The 15949-nt window shown below is 37.0% G+C and overlaps 1 protein-coding gene across 1 annotated transcript; it reads right to left on the bottom strand.

Moving 5' to 3' along the window:
- Nucleotides 1-3134: 3134 nt before the first annotated feature.
- On the bottom strand, nt 3135-15586 carry LOC308681248 (putative aminopeptidase W07G4.4). The gene is made up of 16 exons (XM_081349957.1): nt 15262-15586; nt 14012-14053; nt 12742-12832; nt 12515-12663; nt 12228-12336; nt 10501-10625; nt 10307-10406; nt 10138-10213; nt 9120-9205; nt 8936-9040; nt 8783-8858; nt 8583-8701; nt 6085-6168; nt 5941-5998; nt 5682-5863; nt 3135-3883 (listed from the first exon to the last, which is right to left on the bottom strand). Exons 1-16 carry the CDS (start codon nt 15270-15272, stop codon nt 3755-3757), a joined length of 1542 nt encoding a protein of 513 aa, XP_081206083.1. The 5' UTR covers nt 15273-15586; the 3' UTR covers nt 3135-3754.
- Between the last annotated feature and the right edge of the window lie 363 nt (nt 15587-15949).

The following is a 15949-nucleotide window of genomic DNA, read 5'->3' as shown; positions in this document are numbered from 1 at the left end:
CATTGATGGGTGATGAATCGGTTGATCGTGGTTGCTGATGATTCTGCTGATCTGGGTGGGTGAACACTTATCGCCCTACATTTTCTTTTTATTATCTCTTCATGATAATGACATAAATTGAGAAAATAACTAATGGTAACATTTCATATAACATTAAAACACAAAATCATTCAATAATTTGAAATATTTCGAATATTTCGAATCTGCACGTTTCGAAATTTAAAAAAGGGTACGGCTTAGTTTTTTGTTTAAAAGAAAAAAAGCAGAAATGTATATTTTGTTTTCCAGATGTATTGTTGTCATCAAATAATAGTATTAGAAAATTTATAATATAATATTATATTATATATTATATTAGTAATATTTGTACGTTTATTGTATTTGATTGATCCCATCTTTACCCAGAAGTAAATTACACCGTCGTGCATTAACATGAACTAACAATAAGCAATATTCTTACAGCATTTATTATTTAACCTTTGTTAATGTTAGTTAATAAAAATATTCACATCCATGTTAAAATTAACATTTAGTACATGGCTTGTTTATCATTAGTTAATTTTAACTAATGTTAACTAATTAAACCTTAACCCTCCTATTACCTTTGGGGTCAATTTGACCCCATTCAGTGTTTAACGTCTCAAAATACATACTTTAAAAAAATTTTTTTGCTTCAAATTTAAAGACTTTTCCTAATTTAATGGGGACAACTGGGTAAACATAAAATTAACATGATGATAGGTTTTCAATGTTCTGTACGTACTTTTGTAGCATCGGTGTTCTTTGGGGTCAATTTGACCCCAGGCTCATTTTGCTGTATAAAACATATAAGAAATATAATTTTTTTTGTTGTTCACACATTGGTGATTAGGCACAAATCCCACATTTATTCTGGATGATATTGAGGTCATTATAAGTTGAGATTTTATGATCTTCAAAAACCTTCCCTCTGCTTTAGGGCCCTAACCTGACATTACCATATAGGCCTACTTGAAGTATTGCGAGAACCACTGATAGTTCACACGATATAGTGGAGGGGGGAATCATAATTCTCACAAGAAATTAGATATTTCCAGTGCCAATTATATATTTCCAGGGAAGGGAAAACATAATTCTTGCAAAAACTTTGATATTTTGTTCCGTGGGGGAGGGGAAAACATAATATAGGGGAGGAGCAAATGTATGAAAGCTTCCACAGAAGCCTTATAAACCATTTCTCTTTGTGCTTTGTGAGCTCTCTCTTTATGCTCTTTCTCAATTGAAAATTACCTCTTAGCAAAGTTTTTTGGGGTTTTTTTGGGGTTCTATACGGACCTATTCGCCAGCAAGACACCAGTCGACCCGCCCGAAATGCAGGACGACGCCATACCAGCCATCCCGTCAGTGTTGACCAGTGAGGTCAGGCATGCGATCCAGAACATCCAGAAAGACCGGGCGCCAGGGCTGGACGGAATCGAGGCCGAGCTGCTCAAAGAGGGTGGACCGATGCTGTGGGCAGCATTGGCCAGCCGTTTCAGCCGCTACATGGCGCAGAAAAGAACACCAGATCAATGGAAGACGGCCAAGACAGTGCTGTTGTACAAGAAGGGTGACCGCGAACAGCTGAGGAATTATCGGCCAATCTGGCTCCTGCCGACCGTGTACAAGGTCTTCACCAAGGTGCTGTACAACCGATTAGCCAGGTAGTTGGACGAACAACAGCCACCCGAACAGGCCGGCTTCTGGTCTGGCTACAGCACAATGGACCACATCCACGTGCTGAACCAACTGCTCGAACGCTGCCGGAAGTACAAGATGCCCTTGGTACTGGCCTTCATAGACTACGAGAAAGCCTTCGACAGCATAGAGATCAATGCCGTACTGCTCGCCCTACAACAACTGGGCATCTCCTACGAGTACGTGGACCTTTTGCGGGAGCTGAACAGCGGATGCGCCACCAACATCACCTTGTTAGACCGGACACTTCCCACTTGAATGACAGGGTACAGCTGTGGCCAAATTTGAAATTTTTGCTGCTTCAGTTGTTATGATGTTGATTCACATTTTTCTAGATTATTGTGCAGAGTGATCAGTGGCATTTTACATCATTTCAAAAAGCTTTATCACAAAACCCCAAATTTCACTGTTTTTGTCCTTGGCACCAAATTACCAGCTAACATCATTTTACTAATCATATCATCAGCACATGATTGCTATAAGGAAGGAAGAAGTGCTTCCAATCATTGTGTTCTTCTGTTAGCAATGGTTTCCTCCAAAGAAAGATGGAGGATCATCTTTGCATCAAAATGGCCTCCATTTACCAGATCATCAAGAGCTTCAAGAATAGAGGTTCGGCTGCAGTGAAGAAGGCTTTAGGATGTCCCAGAGTGTCCAGCAAGTACCAGGAACTTCTCCTGAGGAATCAGCTAGGGAATCGTGTCACCACCAGTGCAGAACTGCTCAATATTGGCAGCAGGTGGGTGTGAGAGCATCTGCACAAACAGCGAGGCCAAGACTTTTGGACAACGACCTGGTGTCAAGAAGGGCAGCAAAGAAGCCACTTCTCTCCAATAAAAACATCAAATATTGGCTGAAATTTTGCAGGAAGTACAAGAATTGGACAGCAGAAGACTGGTGCAAAGTTAATGTATCTGATTAGAACATCTGGAAAATCGATTGTCCAGAGAAGAAAAGGTGAACGCTACCATGAGTCCTGTGTCGTGCCAACAGTGAGGCATCCTGAGACTATCAATGGGAGTGTCATATTGACCCCAAACCTATCCTTGATAAAATATATTGTATAATATAATAAATAAATAGCTATTAAAACACCAAAAATATATATAATTTTTGAATTTTAGATAAATCAGTGACATTTTATAGTGATTTGCTAATTTGTCCATAGTCGTGCAATAGGTATTCTGGATGTATAAGGGGTGGGGGTGGGGGTGGGGGTGGGGGGTTGGTGGTGTTTTATTTAAAGGGCTATTTAAGTAGTCAACAAAGAAACATAAAGTACCTGACTTAAACCTTTGGGGAAAAAATCAAATTGTGGGGTTTAAATTGGTGGGGTCAAATTGACCCCAGTGGGTAAAAGATGTTGGTAGATTTGAGGGTAACAGGAGGGTTTAGTAACAAACAAAAAAATAGTAAATGAAAACATTTTAGATGCACATTTTAATTAGGCATTTCACAAACTTTCAAATCATATTCTATTCAGTATTCACAGAGACATTTATTCTTATGGTCACAGCTAAACTGGACTTCCAGTTGGATACAAAGGGCAACATGTTCCTTTTGTTTGCCAAAATGCTTTTATTCTCATATTTTGATTACATACAAAATGGGCGGTTACACGATATGCAACATTCTTCCAACAGTATTACCAAACAAAGTCACAGATGCAATTCAATATCAAAATCACTGGCTCAACTGAGAAACTGTAAGGCTACTGGGTAAGAACGGAAATAAAACTCTGCTTTGGTTAATTAATCCGATACAGAAAACCAGCACGGGTTCAAAATGATAAAAATGTGATAAGATGATTTTGGTGTATGAGAGAGCAGCATATAGGTTTTTTTAGGACGTGAAGAGATGAATATATATGAAGCGATAAAATGATAAAGATGGATGGCGTTCATAATGGAAGGATAAAAGTGCCATTATTTGGCCACATTGTGTCAGACGGAGCAGATAAGAAAGCCATTAATTAAGAAATGGCACAAGACGGAAATGATTGAATTCACGAAGGAACAGAAAATCATTGGATGTATGTTTAGAGCTGCAGGTATTTTGCCGCCATGGCAAGTATTGGGGCTCCTGTCGGGACCCCAGGGAAAGGGCCGCTGGATCCAGCAATGTCGATGTGGGAGTAAGGCAGAGGTTTTTCCGAGTCCACTCCATGCTGCGGGGGAAATGTGTAGATGGTTATCATATGTATTTTTACAAAAGGGTTAAGATTTTAACTCTTCGCCACCAGCGTTTTATTTTCAGGTTGCCAGACAGCGCCATTTTTTTATCATATATTCACAAAACTTGCATGGCCCCCATAATGTTTTATTGTATGATAACATGAACAAAAAACTAAATTCTTTCATTCTTTTTTATCAACACTTTAATGTTGGTAACGTTTTGAACAAAAAGCTGAGAAAATGGTATTTTTGTCAAAGACTTCGCATGCTAAAAATGTCATTGTTTCGTTAAGGCAGTTTTGATTTATATGCAGTTAAATGTTTGATACGTGGGTTCACAAGAACGAGACGAGAGAATATTTTAACCACTTTTAAAGGGATAGTTCACCCAAAAATGAAAATTCTGTCATCATTTACTCTCCCTCAAGTTGTTCCAAACCTGTATGATTTCCTTTCTTCTGCTGAACACAAAAGAATATATTTTAAAGAAGGTTGGTAATTAAACAGTTGCTGGTCCCCATTGACATCCATAGTATTTTTTTTTCCTACTATGGAAGTCAATGGAGTCCATCAGTCGTTTGGTTACCGACTTTCTTCAAAATATCTTTTTTTGTGTTCGGCAGAAGAAAAAGTCATGCAGGTTTGGAACAACTTGAGGGAGAGCAAATGACAATTTTCATTTTTGGGTGAACTATCCTTCAATGACGAAATATATGACTGGAAAATTATCTTTTATCCGACTGAAAGTCACAAAAAGCAAAACAATGAAAGTGCATTTTGAAATGTTTTAACTAATCTAGTGCTGTCGCTAATGATTATTTTGGTAATAGATTATTTTGATGATTAATCGAGTAATCCGATAATCTTAATAGCCTTTAAAATTACTTAAACATATAGAATAACAATGAGGCAATTATAATTGGTTCAAAAGCAAGAAATCAAACGGTTTTATTGAACAACACTGTTAAACACATAATGTGATATGCTGTATATAATATAAATCAACTTATGTACATTTTTACAACAAATGCCTGTTGTGGTTAAACTTTACAGTTCAAATCCTTGTTTAATATTAGCCAAACAGCATTCAAATTCAAATGTCCACTTAATATTTAATATTTGCTCACTTCTTTACGATAGAAATGCTACAGCCACCGTCATTTCTTGAACAAGAACATTTGGACGTTAAAACGCGCAAACTCAGAGCAAGGGTTTAAACTTTTATTTTGAAATCGGGATGAACAGCAATTTGTATATTTAGAAACATTTTGATGTATTCTCCTGTGTTGGCGTAGGGTTATAAATGATTTCTATTACGAATCTGGGGAAATATGGCGCATGTTGTGTTCCCAGATAACCGTTATGGCCAACTCAAAACTCACAGCATACGCAAAGATGGAGTTTGAGACGCTCCACGCATGTAAATGCTAACAGCGCAACACTTTGCAATGAAACGAAGTGTGTCAGACTTTATATGCCTTCCCAAATGCACGTTTTTGGAAACCGAAGCAAACAGCAAGGTTTTGCCACAAACTCAACTCATGCTGATATCACAAGACAGCTTTCACTTCGACGAGAAATATCATCACGTTTTGGTATCGCGAGATCTCGTGGCAAGAGATCTCGTCAAACACCCCCAGAGGGGAAGTGGATAATGTGTCATAAATAACGAAGGAGAAAGAGCTAATACATCCTAAACTGATATTACATCAGGAATAAGGTTTTTCCCCATAGTTCTCTTAACGCTAAAACCTTAGGCGAGTGTGTGTGTGTGTGTGTGTGCGCATCTACCTTATCCAGTCCAGAAGCCATGATGAGGAATGCGCTGGGTGCCTGGTGTCCGCGTGGTGTGGCAGATGAAGGCAGGTTATTGGACTGCAGGATCTCCTCATACTCGGACTTCCCTTTGTGGAAATCATAATCATCCCGACGGATAGTGGACACCTCAAACATGTCTCCCAGCACCTCTCCCGCTGCCACACAGACAGATTTCAGACGAATCAAACTACGTTGATGGAAACAAAAACAAAACGGTCTTAGCTATTCTTACCTTTCTGCCACTGCAGAGCGTTCCCAGAGCGTTGAGCAGCACCGTTATCCATTATGATCTACAGGGACACATGGAGAGGGACACGGTTGAAATGAAAGCGGTCACAGTAGCACTGATGCGGGATGAAGATGTTCAAGTACTCACGGAATAGTGCGGCCCCATGGCTCTGATAGCATGTCCGGTCAGAGTGGCAATAGTGAAGAGATGAGGAGACACCTCCCGCAACGCCTAGAGAAACAAACACGAGATGTCCAGACATCCAAAAAGGATAAATGTCATATTTAACTGTTTCCATGCCATTGATGGAATTTTCCAGCTTTCCTTGTTTTCACTGTTATAGACCTTATGTAGCTCCGCCCCATTTCAGCGCAGGGCTCGTTGTGTTCTGTCTTCCGGTTTGTATTTTCAGAACGTGAAGGTAAGATCTTACGGATTTATGAATGAATCGCTCGTTTTAAAATCTTTCCAAGCTACTGACATTTGTTATGATGTCGCTTCAAACATTACAATGCTCATGATGACTTTCGTTAACTCTACAATAAGTGAATCCACGTCACCGGCTAATTACTCTTCGACAGCAATGTGATAGAAATATATAGAGCTACCGCAAAAACAGAAGTTTTCAAATGGACGAGCAGAGGAAGAAAGAATATGGTTGCGACTTGCAAGATACCAAAGAAAAAGAAAACATCATATAAGTAGGTTTTTAAGGTTTAACGTCAGGGTTGTTTGCTCTGAATACATTTTATGAGACGCTGTGAGTTAATAAGGCAACTCACACAGCGTTAGGGCTGTCACTTTTGTGAAAAAATCCTGTTCGATTTTTGAGACATAAGTGTTCATTGAATCGATTGTAAAATCGAAAATTGAAAAATAAAACGCCATATATGGGCAAATCCACGGACAACTAACAGGACGAACGTAAAGAGGGCGCGCCGCGCCTGACGTGCACAAGTCAGCAATATTTCTGATAATTTATTGGCGAGAAGTTTCGCGCACAATGACTAGTGCAACATTCTCGAAAAGCAATAAGCAATAATTTCCCAGATAGCACACGTACGTGTGCTATCTGGGAAATGTCAAACAAATTTCGTCTACGTAGGCGATTGTAGACCGTAGCCCGAATCTGTATCTGAATGCATGAGACTGTCTGAATACCGGGAAAATTCACAGTTTTGTAGTAAAAAGAGACACATTATGCAGAAGGATCATTTGCTGTTATGCGTGTTTGTCAGAGCCTGCAGTTGCAAATGACGCGCGTTCGCTGCGGGCATAACATGACGAGCTGGACGCGCTCCGAGAAAAGACCGTTAAAATCGATTCCCTATTTTCGTTTTCGAAACTTGCATTGGTTGGTCCGATCGATTGTGCAATCGATTTTCGAACGTAAAGTGACAGCCCTACACAGCGTCTTATAAAATATATCGGTTCGCAGTTTAGCATAACAATCCATATACGCTTACACCTGAGCTAGTAATACACGCATTTACCATGTCGTGTTTACGTTACGGTTTACAAATGTTTAACTAATGTGGGGAAGTAAGCTACAGCTGTCAGTGTTCAGCGAGTTAACATTTGGCAGTTTGAAATCGATTAGCAGCTAAGTAGTTACTTCAGTTCAGAATAGGGCTAGAAATGATAAAATTGGTAACTTAGACAGCGGTTTCTTCTTCCGGTCGGCGGACTGTGAATCGAAACTAGGAATCGAAATTTAAACTTTTGAACGATTCCGGGAAAATCGCAAAGCTAGTCCCGGTTCCAATCGATACTCGATACTCGATACCCAAGCCTACCGATATGGAACCGGTACGCAAGTAACTGGGCCGAATCAAAACGCAGATTTTGGTGCCTCATTTCGGTGTCACTTAAATGCCTCAGCTGTCGGTTGAAATGGTTCAAACCGGTATGATTAGAAGGTTCAGATCGCGTGATCATCAACTGATAAAATTCAAATTTATGATATAATGCATTAAATAATTTGTTGTTTAAATGGTTTTTAAACGTGAATACGTCTATTAAAGAGTGTAAGTGTACAAAGAGAATGGCAATGCTGACAAAACTTTTTTTTTTAATAAAAGTTGCTGATAACTTCTAGATCTGAAATAAAAATAGTGAGTATGTGTTTATGGTACAGCCACGGATCAGTTACGCACTGCAAACGAATCATATGTGAAAGCACTATAGCACGTGCTGCTCCTGCTCCACATACACACTGCAAATGGAGTATGTGTGAAACAGGCGTAAGTCAGGAGAGGTGTATTTGGCCAGAAAAGGCAAAAAATGTGAAAAGAATGGCTGACATTTAAACAGACTACTTTGCTGTTATTAGTATACTGTAGTGTTTTTTAGTGTTGAATTATTGTATATGGGTCAGGTGGCTAAGGTTTTATTGTGTATTTGTTATGTAAATTTGTTGTGTTTTGTATTTAGACAACTTATATTTAGAAATTTACTCTAAAATTTTAATATATTAAATTGTAAGAATTTTTTATTTATTTTTTTTCAATAAAAAAGCCGTTCTTTAATGTCATTCACCATCGTTTTGAGGCTCTCTTTTTTTAAAAGTATCGATTTGGCACCGGTATCGGAAAAAACCCAAACGATACCCAACCCTAATTCTATATGCTGATATATGTGTGTACCTGCTCCTTCATCTCACACAGCAAGTCCACCATGACCATTCTTCCTTCAGCATCAGTGTTTCCAACTCGGATTCTACGACCAGCGCGAGACACCAACAACTCGTCCGCCACATAACAATCTGTCAAAGGGTAAAAAAAAACAAAAAAGACTAAGTAACAGACACCCAAACTGGTAAACACATGCAGACAAAGTTGCTTACCAGACCCGACACTGTTCCGCACCATGGCCATCGCACCCACAACCTTCAGGTGTTTGGGCTTCAGTTTGGCTAAGATCTAAAACAACAATGATATTAGTCTCTAAGATTTGTCTGACCGTCAGTAACACGAGCAGGTGTGTGTGGGACCAGTACCTGGAAGAATCCAGCAACAGCAGCAGATCCGCATTTATCCCTGTGCATTCCAGCCATGACTCCACCGGCCTTGATGTCAGCTCCACCGGTGTCATACGTAATGCCCTGAAACAACATACAACGTTCATATGGACTGGAAAATGCTCTGTCCTGGGTGTCCAGATACAGTGAACCGAAATATTACCTTGCCAACCACCATGAGAGTCTGTTGAATGGGTCCTTCTCCAGAGTACAGCAGTTTGATCACTCTGGCCTGATGACGCGGCACAGCTGAAGAAGAAACATCAGCCTTTTAGCACTTTACAGAACACAATCACTAATGAGATCCAGGGATGGACTCTTGGTTTGGGTCATGGTCTTATGGTTTATGGCCTCATACCTCATCCTACTTCCACTGTACTAGGTGAAAATGGGCTCAACAATAACCACATCTTACTTTTATTGACAATGTAAAAAGATATTGTAAACATTAAAATTCCATTATGCTCATCAAGGCTGCATTTATTTGAACAAAAACTACAGCAACAGTAATGTTGTGAAATATTATTATTATTTAAAGTGACTTTTCTATTTGAATACATTTTAAAATGTAATTTATTCCTGTGATGACAAAGCTGAATTTTCACCATCATTACTCCAGTCTTCAGTGTCACATGATCATTCAGAAATCATTCTAATATGCTGATTTGGTGATTAAGAAACATTATCAATGTCAAAACCAGTTGTGTTTCTTATATATATATATATATATATTCTAAAATGAATATAAAGTTTAAAGATTCTAAAATGAATATAAAGTTTAAAAGTACATCATTTACTTGAAATAGAATTTTTGTGACATTATAAATGTCTTTATTTGATCAATTTAATGGATCCTTGCTGAGTAAAATGATCAATTTCTTTCAAAAAATAAATTAAAATAATAAATTATATATTTTTCTCTGCTTTTGGAAAAATTAAACAAATTCAGTGTTTGAAATAAAATGTTATTATGAATAATTTATAAATACATACTGCACTTTTCTCTTTTTTTTTATCAGACTTGGTTCTGGATCAGTACTTTAGGGATCTAGTTTTGGCTTTAACTGATCTGAAACAAGTTGTGTTTAGAATCCATTTGCTGAAATTTGTCTGTAAATTAAACCCATATTATATTAATTGGATATAATTTCCACATATTCCATATTAAACTGTGCTCTTACTGTTAGCACAGCGGTTGACTGCAGCCAAACAGGGGTACTCCTTCTCCAGAGTATTCAAATTACTCACTACAGTCACCTAAGAAACACATGGAGATGAATGAAGCATGCCAATGCTTACTGACACGAGATACAGCTTAAAACTCTATTGAACGTTCACTCAAAGACTCACCGTCACAGGACTATCTTTGAAGACAGCTTGAACATACTCAGAGACACGCGGGGCAGCCATGCGCTCTGGGTCAGAGCCGCCGATATCACGACAGACAAACCTGCATTATACACAAAGGATATTTTTTTATTGCTTATTGTACAAAAAGTCAAAATGATGCTCCTGAGAACACAGTAAAGTACACACACTCATACCTGCCGCTCTCCAGAGCAGTGGCCATCTCGGTAATGGCGACTCCCTCAGTCTGGTTCTTCGCCCAGATGCCCAGAATCGACACCTTATGACCGGGGGACGGCTTGGACTCCCTCACCTCTAGAGGCTGACCACACAGATATTAACTACAGTAGGTTACGCTGGTACTGACAAGCATTAAGGTCTAAAACTAAAGAACAGATAGGGCATTAGTTCTATAAGATCTAGTGTTAGTTTAGTTTTACTAGTATTTATTATTTTAGTTTTAGTAATTTTGTTAGTTTTTTATATTTCTATTTGGCTTGAATTTATTTTAATTTCAGTTTTACTCATTGAAATTAAACATTTTATTTCAGTTAGTTGCAGTGGCAACATTTCTAAGTCTCGTTCAAGTTTCACCGTTAATTTCTTCATCTAATATTTATATATTTTTTTTTTTTATTGCAGCTTTAGGTGCCCACATTATGTTTTTCAGGTATACCTTTCATTTAGGGTGTTATAAAAGCTGTTTATTAATGTAAAAGGTCTGAAAAATAGATATGATAAATTGAGTTATTGTCTTGATGTATTGCGACATCAGAAATGAAGAAAAACTAAATAATGACTATTGTAACGCTTGACGTAAAGCAAGTCTCATTCGAACTACAGAAACGCGACCCGGTTTGGCAAATTTGCATAGCGCGGTTATAGCAGATATAGGGCTGCAAAGCGAATCCAGGAGTGCCTTTCACCCTGTTACGACTTGATGAACCACTGAAACCATTTTGGAAACATTATTTTAAAGGTAAAAAATGTTACTTAGTGTTGCTTTAAATTAAACTGAATAGAGGATTTTAACTGTGACAAGATGATGACAGGGCAGTTTACGCTGACAGGATGGACGTAACTAAGCGGCAGAGATGTCCGTTAAAGATGACGAAGTAGTATGTCCCAAAGCTTGTCTACTTTTTTGCTACACACTCAAAAGAATGGATTTTTTCTTCACAAAAATAGTACATACTTTAAGGGCACAGTATAAGTAGGCGAACTGGGCATGAATCTTCGAACAAGTTATTTTCAGACTCTTTGGGAAGTGAGGTCACGTGCAATGTATATTATGAGAAAATAAGTGTTTTAGACCTCGGATGCTTGTAAACCTATTGTAGGGCAAAATTAGGAACCTTTAAATTAGCATAATAGGAAGTCTATGTACATTTTGGGGTAAACTGAATTTTTAATATGTGACCCTGGACCACAAAATCAATCTTATGTGTAATTTTTTTCAAATTGAGATTTATACATCATCTGAAAGCTGAATACATAATCTTTCCATTGATATTATGTTTGTTAGGATATGACAATATTTGGCCTAGATACAACTATTTGAAAATCTGGAATCTGAGGGTGCAGAAAAATCGAAATATTGAGAAAATCGCTTTTAAAGTTGTCCATTTCTATTGGCGATTGTGCTGCATCCACTCACAAAAATACTTTTTTTATATATATTTAAGGTGGGAAATTTACAAAATATCTTCATGGATCATGATCTTTACTTAATATCCTGATGATTTTTGGCATAAAAGAAAAATCGATCATTTTGACCCATGCAATGGCTATTGCCACAAATATACCAGTGCGACTTAAAACTTAAGGTTTTGTGATCCAGGGTCACATATGTGTCTATTTTGATGATTTGATGAGTAAGTAAATATTAAAAATGTAAAATGAAAACAAAAACAACGCTTCTTACCATGTAGAGAATTTGCAGGGCTCCTAGCACGGCTGCCAGGGTGTTTTTTGCATAGCTGTTGTGTTGGGGACAAACCAGCAGAGGGCGCTGCATGCCAGTTTTCAGAGCCCTATATGATCAAAAATCATTCAGATCAATGAAACAAAACCTTTAGATGAGTAAAAGCCTTCTTCAAACACAGAAATATGTCCTCGAAGGACAACAGGCCAAGGACATGAACATTAAAGACACAATGTTGTTTTCAGAGGATGCAAGATGATCGTCACGCATCATGTTTGCATAGGCACCTCTTAATGCCATTAGCAGCAGCATCACTGAACCGCCTGATATCATCATAGTCCCGATTCACTGGACCGGTGGAGGCAAACAACAGTCTGTTTCCAGGGAGACCAGGGGCCTTGACAACCACGACCTCTTCCCCGAAGCAACAGTCCACCTGCATGAGAAGAGTGACAGAAGTGAGCAAGAGAAATATAACTCAGGGCTGGTTAGATGTGTGTGGTGTTGAACTCACAGCGCTGTAGTCCTGTAATGGTGCTTTCAAACACTCCAGTTCATCAGGAAGCTGCTCATAACTTTGGGTTATTAAGATAATGCCATCAAAACTGTAAAAGAGAAGAATAATCCAAATCAACCTTCAAAATATAGCAATTAGCAGTATATACTTTCACTCTAATATATAAACATCCTTAAACCACAAAAACTTGTGAAGCAGAATTGTGTAAAGGTTATATTGGGTATATAAAGGGTTATATTAAGACTTGTTTTCAGACAATATATCCATTAAAAATCATTTTTGTTCATTGAAATAAAGCTGAAATTAAAATACAATACTAAAGTACTCTCTTTCTTGCACTTTCTAACTTTCAACAACGCTATACTGTGGTTGCACGACTGTTTATACTGTGTGTTGTTTAAATTATATTTATATTGTTTATTTTATTCTTTATTTATACTAGTTATGTATTATCATTTATTGTTTTCTGCATCTTTTTTAGAGCTGCTAACTCCATTTCGTTGGTTTGTACTACTTTGAGCATACAACGCCAATAAAGATTCTTATAGATATTAGGGAAAAAAAGAAATGAAAAATACTGAATTGTTGCTTTAGCAGCTAACTGAAATAAGTTGAAGCTAAAGTAGACTAAAACTGAAATATTATAAATTAAAGCAGTACACAATACACAACAAAATTACAAATTCAAAATATTAATAACCTCTATAATCGTATATAAACAAGCTGCTTCTGCTGGGATCATTTTTGTTTGTTAAATGTATTAAAAATAACAAAATTTGGTGTCAAGGAATAAATGATTTGCCAAAAAACTAGATATATTCTTATAGTCTCATTACATTACATAATTTTGCTTTTCATGTATATGTACAGGTATGTGGTTTTGAGGATGTTCAAGTACTTTTACTGGAAAATAAAGACACAAAAACAGATTCATTTGTTTGGAAATGTAGCTCAGTTCACAAAGAGTCACACTCGACACAATAAACTATACTCTTACACATCAGGGATAAGAGAGCGGTCTAAAGTCTAAAGTCTGTGTGTTGTAGATTGCAAAGCAGACAGGTCAGGTAACGGCAGTGAAGACTGATTCATATCTAAGATACAAAGTCACAGTTCCAGTGATGGTGATGAAATGAAGTAGTCTATCACCCTTCTGAATAAAAAAAAATAAATAAAAAAAGGCAAATGGGACAGGGACACCATTCTTCACGTCTGTGAGCCAACAAGATTGCAATGGCACATTCAGTTTGAGACAGGATTTACTCACTTCGGGTCCTTGCAGTCAGAGGTCCACTGGAGAGGCTGAACACTGGATGGAAGGAAAGACAGAGAAAAGATTAAAACCTTAACACATGTGCTGAGACATTTGCTTTAAGTGAATCTTGCTTAATTATTATGCTTATGGTCATGAGAGGCTCTTCAAGAAAAAAAAAATTGAGTTGATGTTTAGCTCGACACATTTCCGCTACGCTCGTGATTTCTGATAATGTTTGATCGATATTTGAGTGTCTTTTGGCATCTATACAGTACAGTCCAAAGAACTGAGACTATGACAAAGGACTGTGAATATGAAAAATGTTTCCTTTTAAAAACTTGTTTTTAAACTAATGGCAATTTATGCACGTTTACAAATTTGATTTGCATCCTAGAAATTGCAGGACTTCTGCTACTGCAAAAATGTTGCATTTAAATAATAATTAAATTCCAATGAATTAATGCACTGAAACATTTGCAATATTTTTCAGATGAGGGACGAATAAACAACTTGCAGCTTCCACAAAAACAGTTCCTCAATACTTAATAATTAAATAACAGTTTCAGCAAAAACAGTTCCTTTTTGCTGACATAATACCGTTAAAAATAAATTTTGACATTTAAGAAGTATTTGATTTTGTCATGTCAGCAGCGAGGAATTGTTTTTGCTGAAACTGTTATTTAATTATCCTTCATAAACTTGGTACTCTGGATGGGGACTGCGATGGGGGATAGTGAGTGTATGGAAGACTTAGAAAAGCAAAAAAAAAAAAAAAAAAAAATTCTAATAAAACGCACAACAGCATGTCACAATGGTTTCATCCTACACTAGTAAGAAATCATATCAAATCACAAAATAATCAATTAACAAAAAGGTAATTACGTCCCCCAAATAGTATTTTATATATAATATATATATATATTTTTTTTTTTACAGCATAAATGGGTCTTTGTCGATAAAAATAGACGCCATTATATTTTACCCCCTGCTCTGGAACAAAGCGCAAAAACCCAACCAAAGGTCACTTGCATTTTTCTGCCAAGAAACAAATGAAAAAATAAATCACAGAAAAATATTTCAACACGTTTATCTTAGCACTGACTATGTAACGAACCAACATCTAACGTTTAGCAAGTATTACTTAAAATAATTGAATTTGAAAAAAATATATAATGATCATACCAAACACAATATACCCCAGAAAACAGTAGTAATGACGGAAACTTATTTTAAACATTAACAATTATAAATAATCCTCTTACCTTACAGACATCCTCACGTTTCCTCCTCACGCCTTGCAGAAATGAAGTCGTGATGTCAGCTGAGCTGATAGTCTAATCACATGACCAATGGAGTCACGTGATGTATGAAAATGTAGTTTTCCCGAACTTTGTAGTGAAATAAAATGCACAGAAATTGTGGAAATAATGCATTTATTTATTTTAAATGCGCGATTTTAATACGCACCTTAATGTTTTAACCCACAAGTGTATTTTAATACGACGAATTCCTTAACTTACATCCTTCTCAACAAATACTCCTCAAACTACAAAATACAAACCGGAAGTCACCAGTGATGACAAGTCCAATTAATTTCTGCGAATCGGTTCTTTTGAACGTTACAAACCTGTTAAAAAACAACTCCGTAATTCTTTTATCATCCTGTCGTGGCTGGCACGCTATCTAGCCACTAAACATGGCTGTTTATTAAGTTTTTATGTTAAGTTTTATTAACAAAGAATAGGTTTTATTGCATTTCTATGTATCCCGGTTCAGTTTGTTGAAGCCATAAAGTCTTTAGAATTTTTTTTTTTTCACGTACAGTAGATTTATAGTAAAATCTATTTAAATCAGCCATCTTTAAAACTATACTGACTTGTTTCGTATGTCTTTTAATGAATGGTCGTGAACATACGTTAGTTTTTTCTTTTTCTTTTTTTGAAATCCACA

Source organism: Scardinius erythrophthalmus (genome assembly GCF_964197995.2).
Source record: "Scardinius erythrophthalmus genome assembly, chromosome: 20".
NCBI classification, from domain to species: domain Eukaryota; kingdom Metazoa; phylum Chordata; class Actinopteri; order Cypriniformes; family Leuciscidae; genus Scardinius; species Scardinius erythrophthalmus.
This window is presented reverse-complemented; position numbering and strand designations above follow the sequence as displayed.